At 42.1% G+C, this 26,209-nt stretch overlaps 1 protein-coding gene across 2 annotated transcripts in view; it reads right to left on the bottom strand.

The window, feature by feature from the left end:
• Positions 1 to 18,509, bottom strand: part of DAPK1 (death associated protein kinase 1) — a 77,198-nt gene extending 58,689 nt beyond the window's left edge. Inside the window, exons 1-2 of one of the 2 annotated variants that reach the window (XM_060280100.1) lie at positions 18,386 to 18,509; positions 17,123 to 17,289 (exon numbers count right to left, since the gene is read on the bottom strand). In XM_060280100.1, coding sequence (XP_060136083.1) covers positions 17,123 to 17,184 — 62 coding nt within the window. In that variant the 5' untranslated portion in view covers positions 17,185 to 17,289; positions 18,386 to 18,509. The other variant, XM_035099579.2, reaches the window with a different exon arrangement.
• Between the last annotated feature and the right edge of the window lie 7,700 nt (positions 18,510 to 26,209).

Genomic DNA, 26,209 nt, shown 5'->3' with positions numbered 1-26,209 from the left:
ATAGCAATTCACATAATGCAGCTCTCCGAAAGAAAGAAAAATGCGCAAGCACTGGGCACAGTTCCACTTACATTTATCAAATCTGATAGAGGTGTTTATCTTCTATAAAGACTGTAGACTTAAAGGTAGACTTAAGGTTTTTCTGTCCAACAAAAAAACAACTGCCTTGGCTCTCACTCATGGGTGCAGTACTCAGACCTTTGGCCTAGTTATTACCATAGGTTTTATCCAAAATTCACTACACAGTCTAAATATCAATCCGGTAACAAGGTGCACACTTAGCAGATTAATACTAAGCTCGAAGTGCATGGCTTGGTGTTAAGGTAAGACATTATCCCAACACTTAACACACACGCTGAGCTCCCTTCTTGAAAAGCAGGCAGTGTCTTACATGCAGATCCTGAGCCACAGGACTGGGCAAGCAGGCAGGCACCTGAGTTGGCAGAGTTTGTTCACACCACCACAGCCAGCAGCACTGTGTCCTTGAAGATGGAGGCAAGGTTGATAGTGCCAGTTCACTGTTCAACCTAGGCTCAGGTGCCTACATGGGATGGGAAGTGCTCTGCTAGCAGTAGGTGAGACAGGGGCTAATTTGGAGCCTCCACAGTTGGCACCTGGGATGACCAATGTCTCTGGGGTGGGGTTTTCTCCTGACAACCTGCTCAGCCCCTCCCCAGGATCACTTCCCAAGCACTCCTCTGATTCCTCCTCTCCTTCAGGCCAGCCCTGCCAAGAAGTCCTCCCAGGAGTCACGGCACACGCAGCCCAGTATGCACTAAATAAAAAACTTAGGCAACTTTTAGACTTCATGAACATGTAGACTTCATGTGCAGAAATAGGTTATTTGCCTAATAGGTCATTTCCTAATCTCATTATATGTTGTTTGCCTCTATAGCAATAGATAAAAGCACAGCAAGTCTCACTTTTGCTTTCATCATAAGGTACAGTATGCCAAGCTAAAAATGTAAAGCAAGTCTGACTGAAAGCAAATTTGACTGTGGCTTTCCCAGAAAGCAAATTATCAGTGTACAATTAGAATGCATTATTGTTGTGATATTCCTAAGAATAACACTTGCATAAACCATCATAGGAGGGAAATTAATGTCTACTAAAAGTATTGCTTACATGAAAGAAGGAGAAAAATTTCTGAATCATCCTATATTTATTTTAATATACATACATACATACATACATAATTTTATTTGTATGCTGCATTTCCATAATTCAAACCATGCTCAATGCAGCTTACAACATGTAAAAATACATAATTCTAAATGTTACAAAAGTAATCACAAACAATAAATAAAACATCAAAAAATACACAACCAAATTGAAATTTCCATATAAATCATAAGATTTTTTAAAGAAACTAAACAATATCAATAATGGCAACAAACCCCCTCCCCAGACAATAAAACTCCCTAAACAATATCAAACCCAAGAGTCTGGATATACCAAGCACATAAAAATAAAATAAGGCAAGTATTATTTAGGATTTAAGACTTCCAGCTTGAAGTCATGGCAATTACCCTGTTGTATTAACACCTACAATGAGAGACACATAAGACAACTAAATTCATAAAATGGAAAATAAACTTGACATTATTTTCTTTAAGCAACAGAACTTTGACTCTGAAGCAAGTCAGCAACAATATATTTAATTTAATTAACTGATTTAATTCATACACACATAAATTAATAATTTTTATTTAAACATAAGGAATTATAAAAGTTCTACAACAGATACAAAAAAGAACAAGTAAGCTCATCAATTATTATTCTGTTACAAATGGAGGGGAGAGAAGTAAATGACACATCAACTACTCTGCAAGAAGGCAGAATAAAAAGGAACCATAAACCATAATAAGGTTCAAGAAGATAATAGTAGTACAGTACTAGAACCTTTTTTTCTTTTAGAAAAAATATTTTTACCATTAAGTCAATTATATCAATTTCATCTTTTACGCAAGTGTATTTAAGACAGCTCAAAATCTTTAAAAAATGTTTTTAAACAGTGCAATCACATCCCATACAAGGGATCTTTTCCAGAGGCAGCGTATATATGCATAATCGCATGCAACCCATAGCTGCTGGTAGGCAAGAGAGGGAACCTTTGCCTGGAGGACTTCTGGTGAGTCTGATGCCTTTTCTCACTCCTCCATACATGATACCAGCACTGAGAGGGCCGTAGCAGATTGTTTTCCTTCTTCTCCAAGGTATCACAGCAAGAAGGAGAGAGCAGGGAGTGGAAACAAGCCTCCCTTAGTTCCAAGACAAGAGGGGAAGCAGTGGAGGCAGGCAGAAGAAGAAGCCCCATTCTGTTCTCTTCAACGGCAGAAGGGAGGAGAGGCAGACACAGTTCCATTTCAGAGGCATTCCAGCCTTTTTCTTGAAATGTAAGATGAGAAAAAGGTGTGTTTCCCAGCACGTCCAATGTGTCTTCCCTCACCATCAAATCATCACCAGAAATAGCCTATTCCCTGGATAACAGTTGCCATGTCAGGTGGTGTGGCTTCCAAGCATGCTGGAATCTCATTAAACAGAAGCATACTGTGTTGCTTACTTATGTTAATCATTGGGAGCTGTCTGTCCTGCAGGCAGATTTTTTGAGCCCTTCACTCCATTTGTGGCATGCAACAATGAATGGCATTTTATGGATTAAGCTCAGAAATGGACCTCGATAGGAAAAAACATATGAGGTGATATCCACTGTAGACCCAATGGAAATCAATTTCCTTGATTACGGTGGGTCTCCTCCCAAGTATGACTGTTGTTGGGTATCTCCCTTGGTGACTTTATGTATAAAATATCACTCCTTTCATGCAAATTTACTAGCTAATAATAGGCAGTCATAGTTGACTAAGAATGAGGGGGGGGAGAGAGATGATGAAAGCTTGAAATGAAGATAAGCGTATCTGTGTCTCTCTCTTCTCCTGAGATTTCAATTTAAGATTAAACACACAAATTCCGATAATCCAGCTTTATTGTATTCTGCCTTTGGAGCTTTGCTAAAGCAGTGTGCTAAATATAAGCAGTATACAGCTGTCCTGAACTTGAAGCAAAAATATGGATAGCAGAGTTTTACAGAGGTAAGGTTTCCAACTGCCACCTTAGCACTCAGAAAATTAAATACAGGAGTCTTTAAAAAGAATGAATTTAGGGAATTCTCTTCCCCCATCACCAATAAAATCGCATCTTTAAACTGCTGATCCAAACGGGATGACAGCTCAATTTATTCTGAAGTGGAAGGAGACAGTAGTACTTTTTCTCCCCCCCCCCCATGAATTTAAGAATAGTCAGTAATCCCAATGTTTGTAGAATGGTTGGTATTGGTGTTCCAAATATTATCAAACCTCCTTAACTTGTGCATTTTATACCCTAACATAAGGTTATTCAATGAAATGAGTGGTCCGCCTAGAACCATTGTTATTTCAAACCATGGTTTTGAATAATGTTTAAATTTCTTTAGTTTCTCTTGGTTTGCCATAATGCACAAATTGGGGACCCTGTGGTTAGCATTAACCAGGACTGACTTGGGAATGGAATAGTGTGAAAGCCTGTGGCGCATTCTCGGTCCTTCAAACTATTGTTTGGCATATTGGGATCATGATGCTCAATTGAGTCTTAAACCAGGCTCAGTCAGAAAACAAGGTTTCCTGCTTTTCAAACAAGACACAGAAAGACCTGAGATCATGTGCTTCTTCCTCACCTTCAGCATAGCAGCAAGAGATTGGAAGTTTCCATTTCTAATACTGTACAGCTTTCTGTTCTGTCTTAACTCAGGGCTGTTGTTTGTTTAAACCAGTGTTTCCTAAACTTGGGTCTCCAGCTGTTTTTGGTCTACAACCCCCATCTCCCTAGCTAGCAAGACCAGTGGTTAGGGATGATGGGAATTGTAGTTTGAAAACAGCTGGAGACCCAACCCAAGTTTGGGAAACACCTGCTGAAACCCTCATTAGGAAAAACAAACCAGGATGAGAATTGAGAGTTTGGTATTTGGTGGTAGGAAACTTTCTATGGAGATTCAGTCCCTCCTCTTGGTGTGTTGTGCTCATATGCTGTGGTGGTGGTAGGAATCCCCAGTTATTTATTTACTTAGTAAATCTAAACCCACAAAGTAGAAAAACTAAGCAGCCTACTTGGTAAAATAATTACTTTTATTTCAGGTACTGGAAAAAATAAAATAAAAACACACACTTAGAATAACAGAATCATATTTGGAAGGGACCCCCCCCAAGGGTCACCTGACCCCCTGTGATGCAGGAATCTCAACTAAAGCATCCAGGACAGGTGGCCATCCAACCTCTGCTTAATAACCTCCAATGAAGGAGAGTCCACAACCTTCAGAGGGAGTCCGTTCCACTACTGAACAGTTCTTACTGTCAGAAAGTTCTTCCTGATGTTTAGTAGGAATCTCCTTTTTTGTAATTTGAAGTCACTGGTTCATGTCCTACTCTCCAGAGCAGGAGAAAACAAGCTTGCTCCATCTTCCATGTGACAGTCATTTAGATATTTGAAGATATTAGATATTTGAAGATGGCTATAATATCTCCTCTGGGTCTCCTCTTTACCAGACTAAACATACCCAGCTCCTTCAACCGTTCCTCATAAGACTTGGTTTCCAGACCCTTGATCATCTTAGTTGCCCTTCTCTGCATGCGTTCCAGCTTGTCAACATCCTTCTAAAATTGTAGTGGCCATAACTGGACACAGTATTCCAGATGTGGTCTGACCAAGGCAGAATAGAGTGGTATTACTTCTCTTGCACTGGACACCATACTTCTGTTGATGCAGCCTAGAATAGAATTAGCACTTGCATTATATGTACCTAGTTATCAAATAGGAAGGGCCACAGGTTTGTATTGTATTCTTAAAGCATGCAACTAAAAACAACAATACTCACTTACAATTCTCTTTCCCCCTTTTCATCCTAATGTACTGGTAACACTAATGTCTCACAACAAATGAAACTGATCTGTAGAAAACGTAACTTGAAAAGAGACATTGCACATACTTTTGTAAACCAGGAAATCTTTAATAAAAATATATTTAAAAACAAACAAACAATACTCTAGCATTAGGCATCATCTAGCTACCTTGCATAAAAATAGCAGCAACAAGTAAGAAAAAGAATTTGCAGCCATAATCCCAACAAGCTTTGAGAATTGTAAAATTTAATACCTAATGACTGTTTCTCAATTAAAGACACTAAAAGAGAAGAATCCTACTAAAATTCTTATTCTAGCCATAAACTCAGTTGCTTCAAGGCTACTGAAAACACTGAAGTTATTTTCAAGTTCCTAAATGTATCTGTTCTTGGGATAAGAATGTAGCTAGAAGGATACAAGTGACTCACAACATTCCCCCAAGGAAAATACAGCATCTTTGTGTGTTTGCTGCTTGACAATGGAAAGATCCAAATGCTTTGAAAATGGGGGTATGTTGGTGGAACAGCATGCTGATCACCCTGTTGATATGCTGCTGTTACTGACATCTCTAAGACACCCATGGGAATTCTCCAATTCAGACGACTATATTCACATTACACATTACTGTTTATGAAATTAGTTTTCTCTTTTAATCAAAACCTTCATTGTTATTGTTCTCTAAGCAGGTCATTAATGAGCTCTGCAAAGTAGAAAGGGGTGGAATTGTAAATGGCATGCACTTTATATTGGCTCCATGTTCTGCTCAATGCTACGAATGCAAAATTTGAAGTTGGGGTACAATTCTCAAAGTGGACACTAGTTTAACACCACCAGGAATCAGTGCACTGCTGAATTACCTCTGGTTGAACACAGGTACCTATTCCGGCGTATAAGACGACTGGGCATATAAGATGACCCCCAACTTTTCCAGTTAAAATAAAGAGTTTGGGATATACTTGCCATATAAGAAATACGACCTGGCGTATAAGACGACCCCCGACTTTTGAGAAGATTTTCTTGGGTTAAAAAATAGTCTTATACGCAGGAATATACAGTACTTTAGAGAACAGACCGTAAAAACAGGACAAACCATACTAGAAAAGAGAATACAGTTTCAAAGTACAGCAGACGTGCTACGCTTGAGCTGAGGGTGGTGTGGTAGGGGACACACATGGGTCAACTGAATAGATCATGTTACAGCCATCACAACAGAAATAAATTTCCCAGCAGAATGTATGCACTGGTCTTGGACAGAAAGATGTGTGTATGTGTGTGTGAAGGGATGGTGATGCTTTGGAAATTGGTGCTGGAGAAGACATCTGAGAGAATGTTGTTAAGCAGGCAAGTAATCAACTATTTGAACTCCATAGCATAGCAGTAACCAAATTACAAAGTGATGCCACAAATAAAGTCATTCTGCCAGCAGTCACACATGGAAGATCTACTGTATTTGGGACAGGGTCCTAGAACTCTGCTAAGAGGCAGGTGAACTGAAGGACAAGGACAGGGCTTTGCACAGCAAGTTACATTTGCACTCGAACTTGGCTTCTAAACTATGGTTAGTGCAAACCATAGGCTGTCATGGTATCTGAAACAACCCTGTTGAGAAGTTACTGGGCTTAACTGAGGACTACTTGCCAGGAATACTAGCTAATATTTTAATCTTCTTTCTTTAGGTTTAAATCTCCTAAATTTAATTTATTTATATCAGTTATGAAAAAAATACTTGTCTGATAGCTGAATTTTAGGCATTAGTAGGAAGTAATCCTCCTCCAAACACATCTATTTAGCCATTATTGTTTGCAAGGCCTGTTTCATCTACTTTTACTCTACAATTGTCGATTCATTTGCTCAATTTACTCTGTATATGAAAATAAGATATATTGTTCACTCACTGAATCAGAGGATATATTGTGCACTCCCGAAAACATTGTGGCAAACGATAGGAAACATGAAAGAAAGTGGTGGGAAATCTAACAGCTGTAACTTAGATCTCCTACTGATGCTAATTCACTCACTAAAAAGCACAACTTAAAAAAAGAACTTATGGCTAGAGGCCTAGCTGATTAGATGTAGGGAACAACTGTGATCACATGGAACTAAGCAATTAGGTCAAAGCTTGCTCTTTAAATTGAGACAGATGAAGGTCAAGGAATGCATGAATGGAGACAAAAGATGATTTATTCTGTCCTCAGAAGTTTTACAAGACTTCCAGCAAATCATAATCAGAACTTTTGAAACTTTATGTAAGTAACAGATACAGTTTTGTCCTAGAACATATAAAATACATTTAAGATTCCCCAGTAAGCCAGGAACTGACAAACCAGGACTCATGCAGTCATATGCCAATCCCTCATAGCCAATGTTTTCTTAACATGGATGCATTATGTTTTTTAAGTGGATATTAAAATCAAAGAAAGAAATTTCCAGAGTGCATATATGGTTGATGTGCTCATTTTTCTAGCTACTGGATGATGATGATGATGGTAATAATTTATCAATAAGGCTTACTTCCAGGTAAGCAGGGTTAGAACTGCAGCCTTAGAGACTAGATAAGGATGCTCTGAGACATGATGCAGAATGCATCCATTGGTCCATTCACAGGTGGATTCATCAAACCCTGCCTATTATGGAGTACAATATGATTTCTTTCAGCCACAGCAAGCAGAGGAGGTGGGTGAGGGATAAGATGAAGGAACACAGGCTGTGCCTCTGATCAAAGAATCCATGGGGTTCCTACACATCACCATTTCAGTACAAGGCCATGGGACGAGGGTAAGAAGCATGCTATAATGGGGTCAGAACAGCATACCTAAAAAGATTGATGCAGGATCTTGATGCAGATGGTTTTGAGGACCTGTGAATCATGCACATTTGTGAGGGATAGCAAATTCATGGGGATTATAAGGTTATTTTAAAAAATTATTAGAGTTTCACAACATGAAGAATAAGAAGAGTTTGGATTTGATATCCTGCTTTTTCACTACTTGAAGGAGTCTCAAAGCGGCTAACAGTCTCCTTTCCCTTCCGCCCCCACAACAAACACTCTGTAAGGTAAGTGAGGCTAAAGAGACTCAGAGAAGTGTGACGAGCCCAAGGTCACCCAGCAGCTGTATGTGGAGGAGCGGGGAAGTGAACCCGGTTCACCAGATGTTGAGCCCAAACACGAATATAACAAACAAAACTAAGAAAACACAGCCAGTTAGACAATCTAAATGGCAATAAAAGGGAGTTAAATAGTGGGAGGGGTGGAACATTGTGCCAACATAACTGAGTCCCTCTAAAAGGAGTTTTGAGATCTCAAAGGTACCAGTCCCCTTTCCACCTTACTAAGAGAACAGAAAAGAAGGGGAACTAAATAGATGCAAAACTCTTATGGTTTCAGAGCTCTCAAGCACTTAACTGCACACTTCAGTCATAAATACTGTCTTGAGAACTAGCATTGGGACAAGGTTCATATTTTCTTTGTGGCGCTGCCAATACAAATGAAAACACACATACAGACAAGTGGATCGTTTCTTTCCCCCACCCCCAAACCTTCCATAGAGGACAATCAGAACAAATGCCACAACATTCCCAAGGCAACTCTAACTAATAATACTTGTTTCAGGAGATGCTACAGCTTTAAAGTGACTCTCTCTGAAAGCAAGAGACAAGCACAGCAAGATTAATTCCTCTAGTAAATGCCAAGTAATACTGTTATGGTTAAAAGGGGTTTGGTTTTTTTTTTGCTACACAACTATTTTTTCAACAACATATAATGGTTAGGTCCCATTTATTAACACATGCAGTAGTAAAGGTAAAAGGTAAAGGGACCCCTGACCATTAGGTCCAGTCGTGATCGACTCTAGGGTTGCGACGCTCACCTCGCGTTACTGGCCGAGGGAGCCGGCGTACAGCTTCCAGGTCATGTGGCCAGCATGACAAAGGCGAACCAGAGTAGCACATGGAAATGCCATTTACCTTCCTGCTGTAGCGGTACCTATTTATCTACTTGCACTTTGAGGTGCTTTCGAACTGCTAGGTTGGCAGGAGCTGGGACCGAGCAACGGGAGCTCACCCCGTTGCGGGGATTTGAACCGCCGACCTTCTGATTGGCAAGCCCTAGGCTCTGTGGTTTAACATGTAGTAGTGGTATGAATAAATTATCAGTTGGAAAAGGCCAAGAGACTGACCCTGTCCATGCATTTATACTATTCAAACATATTACTGCTGTGGCAGGTGCATGTAAGCCAGGCTTTATGCACTATGAATTTTTAATGTGATAAAACCTAATTTTTGAAATCCAGGTCACTTTATTTTAGACAAACAGGGCACATAATAGTCCTTTCAGCAACCTGGTGTTTAGTCACAGTGTTTCTGCCTGGCAGTTTGGCAGACCCTCTACCTGCCATTAACTTTCAGGTGTCACAGTAAACCATAGTTATTTACTGTGCAGGACCTAGTCATGTCCACTACCGCCTTGCTAGTGCCGGGGAGAAAGAAACCATGGCCTTTGGCTTAGTATTAGATTGTAACCAGGGTTTGTTTCTATAGATTGTTTTGTTCATACAAGCTACGATTAGGAATCCAAGAAAAGCCTAGGCTATACCTTGTGACTTTTTTCTGAGTGAAACAAACCAAACTCTTTGTCTTGGACACAACACTAAACTGAGAATTCTGATCCGATTCCTCCTAGAACAATAAATCTTTAACTATAGTTTATTATGATGTTCATGACTGTTGCCATTGTCTCCTTCCTAATGAGTCCCAAAAGGGAACGTCGTATAAAGAAATTTAGCACCAGAACTAGCACACTGTACAGGTGTATCAATGAAATCTATCCTTGCTGAACAGGTAACAATATTAAGAAATCAAGTGGAAATGTGGATGGGCTCCTAAATGGCTTTAAAAGAGGATTGGACAAATTCATAAAGGATAAGGCGATCCACAGCTACTACCCACAGTTGCTATGGTCTACCTCCACTGTTGGAGGCAATTTGCCTCTAAGTAACACAAGTCGAGAGAGAGTCACTGCACTTGGGTCCTGCTTATGAGCTTTCCACATATAAGTGGTTGGCCACTGCAAGAACAGAATGCTAGACTAGACAATGCTTCTTATGCTAACTCAGCCTCCAACATATGAAGGGCTGCAAGAACTGTGATGTGATGGAAGTAGTGTTCTCCCTGGCACCACCCCATGAGATGTTAATCAGGGGGATGGGGATTGATAAAAATGCCTGAGTAGTTTCTGGGCTCAGCTACAAGTCCCAATCAAACAGTAATTCTACAACTGCAATGCACAGGTGCAACATCTACCCCCGCCCCAGTATAACTCCCACTCCCACACTTAGTATGACTAACAAAACCCTATACACGAGTGCTCAGAAGCAAGTCCTGCATGTTCCATAGGATTTACTCCAAGGAAAACACATGCATGATTGCAACTTTGATTTCAGTGTGCTGCACAGCTTCATTGCAATTCCCTAAATACTCTGTAAGGCAAGGCAGCTCATTGTTCATCTGGAGAGTAGAAGAGTGGGAATGAAGGTTAAAATAAATGGCTTTGAGTGTGTCAATCAAGCTGAAAAGCAGCCTTTTTCTTGATGATTTAACATCACTGATTTAAAAATCAATCCACCCAACCTAAAGCCTGTTTTTAAATCATTTTTCTCAGCCAACTGCTGAAACTGGAAGCCAGCCCAACTTTTGGTGGTGAGGCAGAAGAGTTGTAGGGGAGGATTGCCAGACATGGAAGCGTTTGAAGCAGCCTTCTCTCCTGCATGCCCACTGCTTCTTTCCTACAAATGCCATCTCTGCCGTCCACACCCCCCCCCCCCCGGCATTGTGTCTTGGCAAACAAAGAACTGGAAACACAAGTTTGCCAAGATAATGTTAAGGTTTTTAAAGCAAGAATGTATTTTAATTACTGACAGTTATAGACACAGTTTAGTCTACTGTTTCAAAAAATCTATACAGTATAGCAAATAGTATGGAACTGAGATGGGGAGAGACGTTTAATTTTCATGTGGCCTCTAGAAATTTAATTCCTCCCCTTACTTTAGTCCCAGGTCCAGTACTGTATTAATTGTCCTTTTATGTTCCAAGTAATATGGGCAGAGCACAGGGCACTGTGATAAAAGGCAGGTAAAATAGCATCAGAGAAGTAACCTCAAAGGGCAGGCAATACAGAAATTTGGGCTGAGTGTTGCTGGGGTAGCAGAAATTCAAGATATGGGTTGTCCACAGCTGTAAATCAACTGAGATATGAATTATCATTATAATTTGACTTGCATTTAAAAACAGAACTGCTGTAAAAGCTTTTCTAATATGTTTGATGCTCACTGGAAGGACAGATCGTGAAGCTGAGGCTCCAATACTTTGGCCACCTCATGAGAAGAGAAGAATCCTTGGAAAATACCTTGATGTTGGGAAAGATGGAGGGCACTAGGAGAAGGGGACGACAGAGGATGAGATGGTTGGACAGTGTTCTCGAAACTACAAACATGAGTTTGACCAAACTGCGGGAGGCAGTGGAAGACAGGAGTGCATGGCGTGCTATGGTCCATGGGGTCACGAAGAGTCGGACATGACTAAACGACTAAACAACAACAACATGTTTGATGGGGGCGGAGCACAAGAAATTGTGCCTAAGTGTGGTTGAAATGTTATATTCAAACAGATTCAAAGATTTACAAATCTGTATCTAACAGGTGTTCTCCATGGCAATAGCCAAGCTCTCATCCCCTAAAGTAGATATAAGAGGACATTACTAGGGGAAGGGTCATTGCACAACTCTGTCACCTAGCTAGTCTGCATAGTATATTCCTTCTTCTTTTTTTGGAAGGCATCTCCAAGCATATTAGAATGGATCTGCATGCATCAGGCTGTGGGACTGCAATTTCACCAAGCATTTAGCTTAATATAAGCACTTCAAACACAATCTTATTTCATAAGCCTCTTATTTACCACTCACTGTATTAAAACACACAGAACAGACGAAGCCAAGAGCCAACTGAAAGGTGCACTGCTATGAGTGCTTATTCCAACAAAGTTGAAAGTTCCATGGTTACTTACTCTATACAACATACCAAAGTAGGACTCAAATAGTTGTAGCTACTAAGTATTTGCTCTGTGAGATAACATCCAATTCCTGGATAGGGACTCAAATATGGGTGTACATTCCATCAAAGATAAGATTTTTTTTAAAGTGCTAACAACTTTCAACTAGACACTTCAATGAAATCATTGGGAGTTTCTGAACTCTTTCTGGACTAAAGTATACTCTTTTTTTTTCTGGTGGTACTTAAAAGTATGCAGCACTGGCACCTTTTTTTCTAGAAAAAAAGCACTGGTGATGCCTAATAAAGTAAATAAAATGCCTAGGTAGGTGTGGGAGGGCACGATCCAAAGGCATCCCAGTTGCTGACTTGCACCACCAGCTCCAGCAAAGCAAAGGCACCTTCCGAAGTACGGAGGGGAAAGAATCGGAGGTCTGCCTTGGTAGGAACTCAGCAACCCAGGCCAAGAAGTGGGGGAAGCAGCTCAGACCCAAGAAGCAGCTCTCACTTCATCTCCCTCCCCTGCCTCTTGTGTTTGTGAGGCAATGTTGCAAGAGACTCTTCCTCAGCCTTCCAGAGAGGCAGAGCGGAGAGGGAAGGTTTCTTTTGGGGAGGGGGGAAGCCAAGAGGAAAAACTAATGAAGTGCAATTGGGATGGAATAGTAATGGGAGATGTTAAACCAAACAAACGTCAATCTATTTAGGGGCAGGATCCTGCCATCTGCAAAATGGATACAACTGTGCTCAGTGGGTAGTGGGTTTGAGTCCCATGTTGGGTTTAAGATTCCTGCACAGCAGGGGGCTGAACTAAATGATCCTCATGGTCACTTTCAACTCTACAATTCTGTGATTCTGTAAACTTTCTAGCACCTAATTTAAGCTGTTGTGGGGGCAAGGCATTGGAGTTCAGGCCCCACCTCTGCCTTGTATTCCGTCTGCCTCCTTAAGTTACTTATGTACATTTAGCTGAACACAGTGTATGCAGCAAATACCAGTAAAATACCTCTGAAAAACTGTCAAACAAGGGTCATTGGCAACTGTGTTCCCATTTGCCTGCAGCAACTGTATTCAGAGATTGAGAGAAGCAATCTGTGCATTAAATGTGCAGTTGTATGAGACTTGTCTGTATGCATGAGAGGCAGCAAGAGCATAGCTGCCAAGTTATCCCCTTTTTTTAAGGGATTTTCCCTTATGCTGAATAGGCTTCCTCGCGAGAAAAGGGAAAACTTGGCAGCTATGAGCAAGAGAGGCAAAGCTGCATGAATTGCTGTGGGTCAGGCTTGCTCCAGTTCCACAATACGAACATTTTTATAGATGCCTTCCACACATTTAGCTCATTTAACATATCATGAGCGACTTGACCAGCACTCTTGCAATTTCACTCAACTTTTTTTGTTTTTTAATGTGTGTTTTTCCCTAGATCCAGGGCAGGTCTTTGTAAAACTAAGCCACCTTCATGAGGATTAAGTGTTTTGACTGTTTTGATCAGGAGCAGTAAAAAAAGTTTCAGAAGAATGCAGCACTGTGGCAACCGCATACACAAAGTCCTTGAAACAACAAAGTATAATAAAAGAACTGCAGAATTGTTTATTTAAAATGCACAGCCACACTGCTTGCAACCACAAGAGGACTAAACAGAAACAGGCTTATATTTGTTTGCATTTCATAATCATTTCCACTGAAATCTGCTTTGGTCTTCTGAAATTGCATGGTGAGCCGATTGCTTAAAACATCTGTTTAAAAGATAAGCAAGGGAGTACTTATCATAGTTTTAAGTTTGGTATTTTAATGGAGATAATGTGACTAGTGAATATTTCACATTCCAATCTCAAATATTTTTAACCAGGCGTCTCATTGATTTGGATAGAACTACTCTCAAGGTGACAAATATAATGCCTGATTCATAGTTACTGCTGCCCACATGGGAAAACATTTGGGTAATTACTTGAGTACAGCTCCACAAAGCAAGGCATTTGTGTGAAGTGGCTTCCAGTTCATATGGCAAGTACTCAGGGCACTCTGTCTCACTGGTTTAAAACAGGTAATTATGTTGCAGCCTTTGCCTATTTGGCTATAGGATCTAATTTCCTATTGCTCTGTTTATTGATTTAAAAAAAGAGATAGGGTACCTACTTCTCAGTCACAAACATCCTTAGTTAAAGGATCTCACATACCTTTGAGGTCTTCTGCTAGTCAGAATAGACTACACTGGATCAGATGGTTCAGTGATTTGATTCAGTATAGAGCTGCAACTTAATCCCTTAATTAAAATAATCCAGTTCAGAGAGCTTTCTAAAACAGCACACAAATGAACATGCTAGATTCATTTGCAACTTATTTGCTATATTGTACTACGTATTTTCTCCATGGTGCATTATTATTTTGCTTTGGTGGCACCCAGTGTTTGAAATTCCCCAAGCACCAGGCGTGTTTTGCTACTGGTGCGGGTCCAATTACGACTACGTGGAGATTGCTGGGTGCCAGGTTGGCCAGCTGACTCGTGTGTGGCAAAAGATGTGCTTCTTGTGCTTCCATGTGAATCAGGGGCCCCTGACCCAGAACATAACCTCCATACAAATCGGGGGTTGCCTGCATTCAGAAACATACTTCCTCCACCTGCAGAGGCACAACATTGCTATAATGGCTAGTAGCCCCTGAAAGTTTTGTCCTCTATGTATTTGTCCAAGCTTCATTTACAGGCATCCAAGTTGATGGCCATCACCACCTCCCACAGCAGCGGAGCTTCAGAGTTTAACTATGCACTGTACTTTCCTTTATCTGTCCTGAACCTTCCAAAATTGGATGTCAATGGGTTCCAGTGTTATGAGAGAGGGAGAAAAACTTTTCTGTCCACTTTCTCCATGCAATGCATAATTTTATATGCTTCTATCATGCCACCTCTAATTCGCCTTTTCTCTACATTAAAAAGTCCCAAATGCTGTGACATTGCACATGCTACAATCGTCCCAATTAGTTCTGATCGGTATTCTATTGAAGGATGCATTTTTTTATTCACTTACTGGGAACAAGTCCCACTGAGCTCAGTGGGGTTTACTTCCAAGCAGACATGCATAGGCTTGCACTGTTAGTAACTACCTGTTAAGATGGTACTTGGGAATCATCAGTACTGATGTAATCTGCACAAAAAGAAGCACTGCCCTTTGTAAAATGGGAGAACATCCATGTTTAAATTTAAGCTGAATTATGGGAGCACTACTTTTGTTTTCCCATCAGCCACTGTATGATGATTGCCAGAAATAAATTTAAAGGTCACTGAATTAAAAGTGATCAACTGTTTTACTGTACATTTTAGGGAGAAACGGATTCCCCCATAACATGTCAAAGTACAGAATTTAGCTTTTATACACTAAATAGTGCACATTCAATTCACAATAATTGAAGGGACACTGTTCCCCATCTCCCCTCCCCCTCAAAAAACAGAGTTTACAGCATTGAAATAAAAGGCTGCAGCATCAGATTTCTATTTTTGTATAATAATTTTGTATGACACACACATCACTGGTAAAAGTAAATTCATTTAAGCAAGCACAAAAATCAAGATGGAAGCCATCACTAATGCTTTTCCCCCAAGCGTGAGAGCCCCTTCATCCACAGGGCAGGCTCACAGTATAGACTTTGGTCAAGCCACTAGCTCAGTTTAGATGTAATGCCAAACAAGAGTTTGGTAAATAGGAGCATCTCTATAGGTTTATATGCATATTCTCTCTTTGCATGCAAGTTACCTCTATCCACGCACTACGGTTTTGCTAATCATAGCTTGCCCTGATGTCCAAATTGGTACACCATGATTAGTGCTAAATCTCTAAACTATTGTTTGCAGACCCACTCCAAATCATGGTATGGAGGTCAGTGGCTCAACTTAATCTTCCCCACAGAGTTGTTGTGATGGTAGGGAAGAATAATAAAACACTTAGGGTGAAATTTAACTTAACACTATGGTGAATCTTCTATCTGTGCAAGTGTATCAGCTTGCTAGAGGGAACCCTCCCATTCCCACTTTGGCAGTTCACCCAACCATTTTGGGGGTTCAGGGGGAAAGCCTTATTGTGCAACCCTTGTGCACAGCCTCCGCTTACAGAGTTCGTTAGGTAAATCCCACCCTTAGTGTACTGCAGAGTACTATAAAGCACCCATAGTTCACCTAGTTTTTAAATTTAAATATTAGCAATACCTTAAAAAATAAAATGCAAGCAGCAAACACAACACACAGTAAAAAGCACACACTTCATTTAGCAATTAAGCTAGGAGATTTAAAACCAAAAGCAAACTATAATCTCTAGTCAATGGTCCGGGTTTTCCATCACAAAGCTGTGACACAGACACAGCATTCTGTAGTATTCAACTAACAAGCTTTATGGAGACCGTGTTAAATCTACACTGCTTAATGACTATAAATCTCTTGATCTGACATTTGACTGGAATGGAATAACTGAACTCTGATACATTGAAACCGATCAATCTCCACTGGATTGAAAACAAATGCTAGAAATTATCTGTATTCAGGCACCCTCATACAGTACTTAAAGAACCAAGGTGAAGCTGGAGAAATTATTAATATTGCATGCTAGTATTTATATCGCAAACTGGTTTGCATTCTTCCACATACACTAATAATTCACTACTGTTATCATCAGAACTTAGTGTGCATACCAAACCCACCCACCTATGCAAACCACTTTTGCAATCAGCATAAAAATAGACATACAAGTATCAACTGTAATGTTTCAATCCTCCAGCGTTACATACAGAAGAAAATCGCTTTAGCTTGGAATCACCTTTCTATGCATATATGTATGCAAGGAGACATCTCTCTATGAAACACTAATAGCGATGCCAAGTGTAACACATTTTGCTTCTGGCTTACATATTAACTCTTATAAGGCATACAGACTCTGAAATATACCACAGAACATTCCTTAATCTGAGGCATATAAGCAGCTCACTGGGGTGCATTAGCAGCAAATGAATTTACACCCCCATCCAACACAGTCTGCTCATTTTCCCTGCTCTCTCCAACAGCACCGCTGGATTCTCTTCCTCCCCACCCCACTGCTATCTGGCCCTTACTGTGGACAATCTTACTGATACAGGCCCACACCTCGCATGCACTTTTCCTTCCAACAAGTACAGTACCTTCCAAGTTCCTCCCCGATTTCATAGTGATCATCCAGGTTCTCTTGCCTGAAGACAGTCATGATAGCTGCCACTCTTCAGAAAGGAAAACAACACTCTCGGCCGTCGCTGTCTTTCAACTCATCACATCCCTGGTAAAATCCTCCAGCATTTTGCGGTTGCAATCCCTGAAGAAACAGATGTGGAGACGGGGAAGGGGAAAGGCAGTTGTTTAATTAAAACGCATGCGATTGCAAGAGGGGTGTGGTTATCTGCACACTGCAACATGCACCCAACCCGCACCGGTTAACGCCAAATGTGCCCAGCAGCAGCAGTGGACACCCCGGTTTCAGAATCGCCGTGCAGATCAGCTCGCGCGCGGCCTTGGGCTGCTTAACTTTGCTCTCCAAGAACCTCTGGGACTGCGCTGCCGATTCGCCTCGCGGCAAATGGAAGGCGCCGTTCCTTCCCCGGCCTCCCGTCCATAGATAGGAGATGGGCTCTCCCTCGTCTCCCCCTTCCTCCAAAGCTGCAAAATGGGAAACGCGCCGGTCTGAGGGGGGGGGGGGAGGAGAACCAAGGCTCGTTTCCCGGATCGAGGCCCTCCACGGGCGAGAGAGCAAAGGGCAGCCCCGCCAACAGCGCCCAAGCGCGCCTCACCTTTCGCTCGCCGAGAAAGCCGCAGCAGCGCCGCGAGCCACCATTTCCACCTCAGGAAGGCGCCTCCGAGCCGCCCGGGCGCCACATTCCTCAGCGACTCCCCCTCCGTTACCCGGTCAACTAGGACGTGCTACCGGGAGGAGCCGCCGCCGCCGCTACTACTACACGGCTTAAAAGGCGCCTGCCTCAGAGGAGACCAAATCCATCTCGGGAGGCAGCGAGCGCCGGCCTCCCCAGGTTGCTTCCAGGGGCGTGGGGACCCTTCCTCCTCTCGCTTTCTCCTTCCCCTCGTCGGTGCTCGCACGAGGCCTCCTCTCTCCCACACGCAGCCCTCCCCCAGCGGCGCCGGAGAAGGAGGGAAGCGGCCAGCAGCTCGGCTAAACTAACCGAGGGGAGGGAGCGGCACTGGAAGGGAGGGAGAAAGGGAAGGAAGCCCTCCGCCTCGCCGCGCTCTGCTGTGGTGGTGGCGGCGGCGGCGGCTGCAGCTGCAGGGGGAGGAGCGCGCGCCCAGGAGTTCTCCTTTTGCGCAGCGAACCTCTTCCCGGGTTGGGGCAGCCAGAGAGAGAGAGAGAGAGAGAACCCGCCTCCTCCTCCTCCTCTCTTTCTCTCGCGCTGGCGACTCACCGGCCGCACTAGCTGCAGGCGGCGACAATCAGCCCCTGCCAACGTCCTCGCTCCCGGGAGCCGAGCAAGGCAGGAGAAGGACTCCAGCGAGCGGCCAATGGGAAGGCAGCTGCACGCGGCGCACCCCTTCCTTCTCCTCTCCTGACCTGCGCTCGGCAGCGGAGAAGGGGCGGGGAGCGGGGAGCCCGGCGCGCCGGACGCACGCGCGCAACGCGGCCGTACAGGTGTCAAGAGCTGCCGGCGCGGCGCGCTTCGGCCGCCCGAGGATTCGCCTAGGTTTGCCCAGCAGGGAGGAGGCGCTTATGCACGCTTCCGCACCTGCGGTGCCCTTTGGCAACCCGCAGTGGCTTTGAAGGCCAGGCAGCTCGGTGCAATGGCTCTGCTTGGGATTAATCGACGGCGAGAGAGCAAAGTGCTAAAGCGGGGTCATATTGTGACTTCAGGCATACAAGAGCTGGAGCCTGTTGTTGAAAAGAGGCTCCGAATCGTAGCCCTCTCTGCAGCTTGCCGTTTCGAGTTATGCTCTCTGGCCTAATAAGCAAGATAAGCTTTGACAGAGATAAGGCCCATATTAAAATGGATTGTCTTGTAGCTGCATCAGGTTAAGAAACATGAAACTTACTGAAACATATAAGGTGAACAGCAGCAAAACTGGAACAACAACTCATAGTTTTATTGTTTACTTTCATCTAAGTCTGTGGTGGGGACTGGACGGATACAGCTTGCAGGGCAGAAAGTTTTGTAATGTGTGTGGTAGATGAGCCTTTCCGAAAGTGTGACTGATTCCAGAAGGCCTAAAATGATTTAAAACTGGCTGAGATAATGTGTGTTGGGGAAGATGGCAGAAGGTGCTAGTTTAAGTTTACTACTGTGCAAGGGACTAATATTTATAGACTTTAAGATTTACAGCAACACCTACAAAACCAAATTAAAATAGCTTACTGTCAATTTCCCCATCCTTCTGTCAGTTTATCTGTAATCACAACAAGTGAGTCCAAATCGGTCTTGCAGTGCTTCTGAAAGATGCTCCACCCTCAGCTTTGAAGGGTATCTGAAGAGAAGGAGTTGCATAACCAGGGATGACTCTTATCTACATACCTTGCTAAATTTGCCTGAAAAAGGATACTGATAGGACTCTACTACTGGCTGATTTCAGATAACTAGCATCATTGCTCAGCATAGGGAAAAAAGTGATTGGTTAAGTTTTGTTGTTGTTAGTCTGAAGCCTTTTAGCTGTGTATTGGTCAAAACCAGCAGCTTACATTCTTTTTAGAAGCAGACACTGGAACAATGTTGCCAGTGATCAATTGCCATTAGGAGGAGATGGGCTGATTTGCTCAGCACCAAAGACAAAACTCATATTAAAAGGACATTACTGTTCAAAATATGTATGTTAATTTAGCTTGAATGAATTTCCAGAGGGATATCTAATGCAGAAAAAGGAACAACATAAGTTGAGTCCTGCTGAATCATTCCAGAGGCCAATCTCACCCAGCATTCTGTCCTCAACAGTTGCGAGAAGCCTGCAAGCAGAAATTGAATGCACCAGCAGTCTTCCCCACTTGTAATTCCTAGTAGCTGGTATCCTGAGACTATGCTTATTTGTGAGAAAGGTTTTGGGAGTAAACCACAAGGAAAAATCCCTACTCGCTGCTTTGTGGGGCATCTTTGAGAGAAGAAAAGGTTAAGGAGCAAATCGTACACAAATCCAAAGTGAAGTCCCTAAGATGGTTGAATAGCATCTTGTATGCCTCCTTCAGGCAACTCCTGCAGCCAGCTGGTGCCAGAAGTATTGCTGCTTACCTTGGACTGCATCAGTGAGGCCGAGTGGAGGATCTTGTTGTCTGCGCCACCCAGGACCTCCACATACACTCCCTGGAAAGGTCACTTCAGTGCTACTAATGCAGCAAAAACAATCAATGCAAGAGGTAGCAGTTATGAGTTACCAGTCTCTGCGGCCACAGCAGCCACTGTGATTCTCCAGCAGTTTGCCTTCAATCCCAGAAGCACAATCCATTGTACAGTATCTTGAGAAAGACAGATACCAACAAAACTGCCTCTAATAGTGGAAGTAGAACATCTATCATGGGCTAGTAACCATCGATACCCTTGCCCTTCATGAATTTATCTAATCCCCCTTTAAAGTCATCCAGGTTGGTTGGAATCACTACCTTTTGTAGGAGCAAATTCCAATCAAACTCTGCTCAACGTGAAGAAGAAAGAGCCTTGTAATACTCTGAAGGCTAATGCATTTGATTATGAGTTTTTTAAGGTTAAGAACAAAACTACTGTATATCCACATTTAGTTTTCAGTTAATACAAACTGTGATCAATTTGAGTAAAACAAATCCTGTATCCTGCTCCTGTTACATATTGACAGTACTGAAATTTAAATTGCCAAAACAAAACCAAGAGAACTGCCTAGAATTAGATATAGCTTGCTTCACCAGCTGGCTTATATAATATGGTGAAACTCTTGGGATGACTCAGGATTGAAGAAAGGAAACCAAACAGAGACAGTTTGGAAAACAAAATACATTCCTAATTATACAGAAATGTTGCAGTATTTATTAAATTTCACACTTTATTACCAAGATGAAAAATGAGATTTTTAAAAACTCATTAGTAAGTAAAAAGTAAGCATTAGATGATGATTCTACAATGCTACTAAATGTTTTTACAATGCTACTAAATGTTTTTTGCCCATTTAATCCAGTACTAACTTACCTATTTCTTTTCATGCTTGAGACAAATTTTCAGGTCATACACAACCCCAAAGGAGATAAAACCTACTGCAGATGAGCAGCTTTTAATTTTTGTGTTAACTCTTTTATCTCATAAAAAATGCTGATCATCAAAGGTCAAGGGAAGTACAACAATCACATAAGGCATCTCTTCATACACAAGGAACCCCAGTTGTCTAATGGCTGGGAAATATTTGTCCCTCCAGGACTCAGTTTATCTGAACTGATAATTTGGGCAGGGAAATTCTGGATGCTGGATACAGCATGATTAAGAACTGTCATCTAGTCTTTCTCATCCCATGTAATGTGGGATCCATGGCTCCCAACTTCCTCCACATAAAGTTGATAAATAATATGAAGTTGTGAATAATAAAGATGGTGGAGGAGAGAACTAATTTGATGTAGCTGAATGAGGTGAACAGGTTGGATTCTTCTTGTGCAAGTACCCAGTGTACATATTGTCTGGCTTTGATTATGTTTTTGGATGCATTTTTCTCTAAGGACAAGTTGAACATTCTGCTAGTTTAGCAACTTCCTAGGGAGCTAGAAGAATCTATGATCAAATAGATAGAGGTGATCCTAAGCCTGGTGTTTGAAGCATTCTTGCTTATGGTACTGGATGTCCACGGACATTCATGCCAAGGTCAACTGGCTTAGAACTTCATGGCCTTCATAACTTCCAATGAGTTGTCCTTGGAACTATTGCAATGTGCTCTATGTGGTGCTACCTTTGAAGGTGACTCGGAAACTACAACTAATCCAGAATGCAGCAGCTAGACTGGTGACTGGGAGCGGCCGCCGAGACCACATAACACCGGTCTTGAAAGATCTACATTGGCTCCCAGTACGTTTCTGAGCACAGTTCAAAGTGTTGGTGCTGACCTTTAAAGCCCTAAATGGCCTCGGGACAGTATACCTGAAGGAGCGTCTCCACCCCCATCGATCTGCCCGGACACTGAGGTCCAGTGCTGAGGGCCTTCTGGCGGTTCCCTCATTGTGAGAAGCCAAGTTGCAGGGAACCAGGCAGAGGGCCTTATCGGTGGTGGCGCCCGCCCTGTGGAACGCCCTCCCATCAGATGTCAAAAAGAAAAACAGCTACCAGATTTTTAGAAGACATCTGAAGGCAGCCCTGTTTAGGGAGGCTTTTAATGTTTAATAGATTATTTTATTTCATTTTCTGTTGGAAGCCGCCCAGAGTGTCTGGGGAAACCCAGCCAGATGGGCAGGGTATAAATAACAAATTATTATTATTATTATTATTATTATTATTATTATTATTATTATTATTTATTAATTATTATTATTATTAAAAAGTTTAAAAGTTCAAGCTTTAGATTTACTTTTCAGTATTAGGCAGACTCCATTAATCTAAAATTATTAGTGACATTGATATAAGGACGTTGTTACAGATAAGACAGCTACCTAACCAAGGTTGCTTACCTCTGCAAGGATGGTAAACTAATTGGGTTGGTCTGTTACAGGGATCCTAATGTATCTCTACTATATTCTATAATTATCATGGTGGGGTTACTAATGGAGAATGTAAAGAGGCTCTGTGGATACCCTAATCAAACTGTGAACAACATAGTTCCTTAAATTTAGCAAAGAGAAATGCTGTTGCAACTCACACCCCTCCACAAATGTGAATACCATTCTATGTCTGCTAACATGGGCCACCACATTCTTCAATAGCTGGAAGTTTCTATATTTTTTTCAGATGCAGGCTCAGCTCCAGGCAGAGTGCATTATAAGAGTGTAATCTGGAGGTTGCCAGAGCATGAATGACAGCCACCAGTCTCTGTATTCAGGAAGACAGTGTAGCATTGCGTACAGCTGCATTATGATGGCATAGAAGCTGCGAATGATGAAGTATTATTACAAAATCTGTGTGTCTTGCCTGGAGCATTATCTGGATTTAAGACCATCTGGGAGCCATAAAGTTAGCCACTTAAGAGCAGAAGAGCAGGGTTACAAGTGCAACAACCAACTGCAGCCATTCAAAATCCAGACAGTTAATCTGCTAGGCTATCACTTGAGAACAACTCTGTTGAATTTTGTAGAGGGTAATCTTAATTGCCTGAAATTTGCTAGTTGTTCATTAGGCAAAGAGAGACAAGTTATTAGAATTATCTGGCCATATTTATTTTAACAATAAAACATATTCTGTTATTGTGCCATTATTTGCCAGGGTCAATAAAAAATTTCCTGTATTGTAGAAATTGTAGAGATGTCGAAAAACTATATTTTCTTCCTAGAAATAAATAGTTGATCTTGTTTGAGGCAAATAATGGCAAAAGCAGTAAATTGGAAGTCAACAAGTAATGTCTTTGCCATTAAATTGTTATCTTACATTTGAAGGGCCTCTCTCTCTCTCTGTGTGTGTGTGTATTGTGCAATGGCAACCCATACTTATTCCAACTCCAGGGTTGGGACACTGAATATCACAAGCATTAATGATACTGTTCACATAGTAAGATAAATAAATACATCTAATGGTTTAGACCATGCTTAATTCACTTCCTTAAGTGTTCCTGGACATATTTAAGGGAGAAAGTTTTAAGTGGTCTTAAAAGCTGTATTACTACTGGGTACAAATATAGATTAGTTTAATATCACCTGCAAGATTATGTGCAATGTGTTTAATCTGTCCTACAGCTCCAAATAATGCAGAAATTAGCTATATAATGCAGAGCAGTTGGCTGTAATCACTGTTACTGTCCTGGGATCTCCTTGGTACCAGAGGCTGTGTCCTCTCCAGTTTCACTGCGTCACAAAAATAATACTGTATGAGGATATCCTTTAGTAACCTGCTATATCCTGCTGGCTTGTTAAATGCTGTAATAAACAAGCAGTTCTCCAGGAAGGAAAACAGGCTTATCAGGCTTGATTCTAGAAAAGCTAAGTGCTCCAGATTATGAGTTATGGCAACAACCCCAAAGGCTGGGCAAGTATAGCAAATTATTTTTCACACAGAAATAAGCATTATCATTTATTGTATTTCTTAAGCAGTCGTTTTCTAGTATCCAGACTTACTCATTTCCCATCTTCAAATAACTTTCTTCTAGATCTAATGTGTGAATTGAATATTCTGCTTCAGCGGCCTTAGAATAGCTTTGACATACAACGTGATATAAACCAAAATATCAAAATTATATCATGCAACGTGATATAAACCAAACAATAAATATGGATTTATTGTTATATTTCTTGCACTCTCATGACATTCTGTCACACTCCAGTATGAGAACCTGAGAAGAACTACCAAAATATTTGGGTTCAATCCGGATATAACTGGAGGAGGGAGGTGTAAAATCTGCTGGGATTACCAGAACAGGGGACAGGTTTAATTGTTCTGCAACAGTATAATATTGAACTTTCCAAAGCAAGGATCAAATTGGCTAGCCTCTCTCTGTCTCTCTCTCTCTCAAGGACCCCTGACCGTTAGGTCCAGTCCAGGGCCGGCCCTACGGCAAGGCTGGGTGGCACAGGGCGCCAGGCCGCGAGGGGGGCGCTGTGCTGCTGATGCTGCGGCAGCCACGCTGCGCCTGCCAGTCAGCCACGCTGGGACATGCGGTGGGGGGCGACGGCGCTGGAAGGATCTTTGCACCACGGTGCCAGGGCACCAAATATGCTTAAGACGGCCCTGGTCCAGTTGCAGACGACTCGGGGGTTGTGCGCTCATCTTGCTTTGCTGGCCAAGGGAGCCGGCATTTGTCCGCAGACAGCTTCCCGGTCATGTGGCCAGCATGACTAAGTTGTTTCTGCCAAAGCCAGAGCAGTGCACAGAAATGGCATTTACCTTCCCGCTGGAGCGGTACCTATTTATCTACTTGCACTTTGACGTGCTTTTGGACTGCTAGGTTGGCAGGAGCTGGGACCGAGCAACGGTAGCTCATCCCATCATGGGAATGCGAACTGCTGACCAGCAAGCCCAAGAGGCTCAGTGGTTTAGACCACAGTGTCATCCGCGTCTAGACAGTGCCTTTAATAGTTACGTGTATGATGCAAAGGAGATAGAAGCATCATGCATAATTAAACAAAGCACCACTTTTTTAAGGAGAACATAATCAAATACCCTGGAATCAGTATCCTAAGCCACTGGTATATTTCACAGAGGGGCACTGCAAAAAGGAAGAAAACCAAAGTCCTTCTTGGCTATAAGAACACCAACTAATGGAAAATGCTAATTTTCACAGTACAGCTCACAAAGGAGGGCATCTGATGTTACAAAGGACATGGCAGCCATGTGTGGAGTTCTCACTTCCCTCCCTCTGGTAACTTGCTCAATTCATCCTCTGTCCTGACATCAGGATGCACATTTCCCCCACCCAACCCTGAACCAATGGCAGCCAATGGTGTGAAGCAGGAATGTCCAACACCAGGGCACAGGATGAGTTCTATTGCTTGTTACAAGGACACATGAGGGGCTTGATGCTTTTAATGCACAGATCTGCTATCCCTGGGTAAACAGACAATATTCTTCCCTTCTTGCTAAAAATGCAAGGGGCCAATATTACCCCACTTGCTGATAATCAAGGAGGCTTAACCTTTTAAAAGTAAAAGCCAAAGAGGATAAAATTGTGTTGCTTTGTTGGCTAACAACCAAATCAGAAAAGCAGCTGTAGTGGAAAGCCAAAATTTATGTGACTGTTTGGATGTTATTTCTATGTAAAGATGACTGTGTAAATTGTGCATAAGTGATACTGAAGAGGGTTGTAAATCGTTTGCCTAGTTGAGATAATGGGACCTTTATTTCTGTGGACCATGCCAGGAAATATAAAGGCTTTCAGCCAGACTGGATTCCTTGTAATTAATAATAGACATTGTAATGAATTAAACACAATTCTAGAACAGCTGGGAATTGAAGGTGGCAACAAAACATTACCATAGCTTGCTCATTTGGGGATACATGTCTGTATGTCCTTGAATGGTTTATACACTTAGGCACTGGGGAGAGAAATCCTATGTATATTTTGCAGGAAGTAACAGTCACTGAATTCTGTGTGATGTTCTTCAGGGTAAATTTAATGGAGGCTCACCGTGTATATTACCTTCCTATAGTGTTCAGTATTACAAGGTT

This window comes from Zootoca vivipara, chromosome 11 (genome assembly GCF_963506605.1).
Source record: "Zootoca vivipara chromosome 11, rZooViv1.1, whole genome shotgun sequence".
Classification (NCBI taxonomy): Eukaryota; Metazoa; Chordata; class Lepidosauria; order Squamata; family Lacertidae; genus Zootoca; species Zootoca vivipara.
Note: the sequence above shows the minus strand (reverse complement) of the source record. Positions and strands in the feature narration are given on the sequence as shown.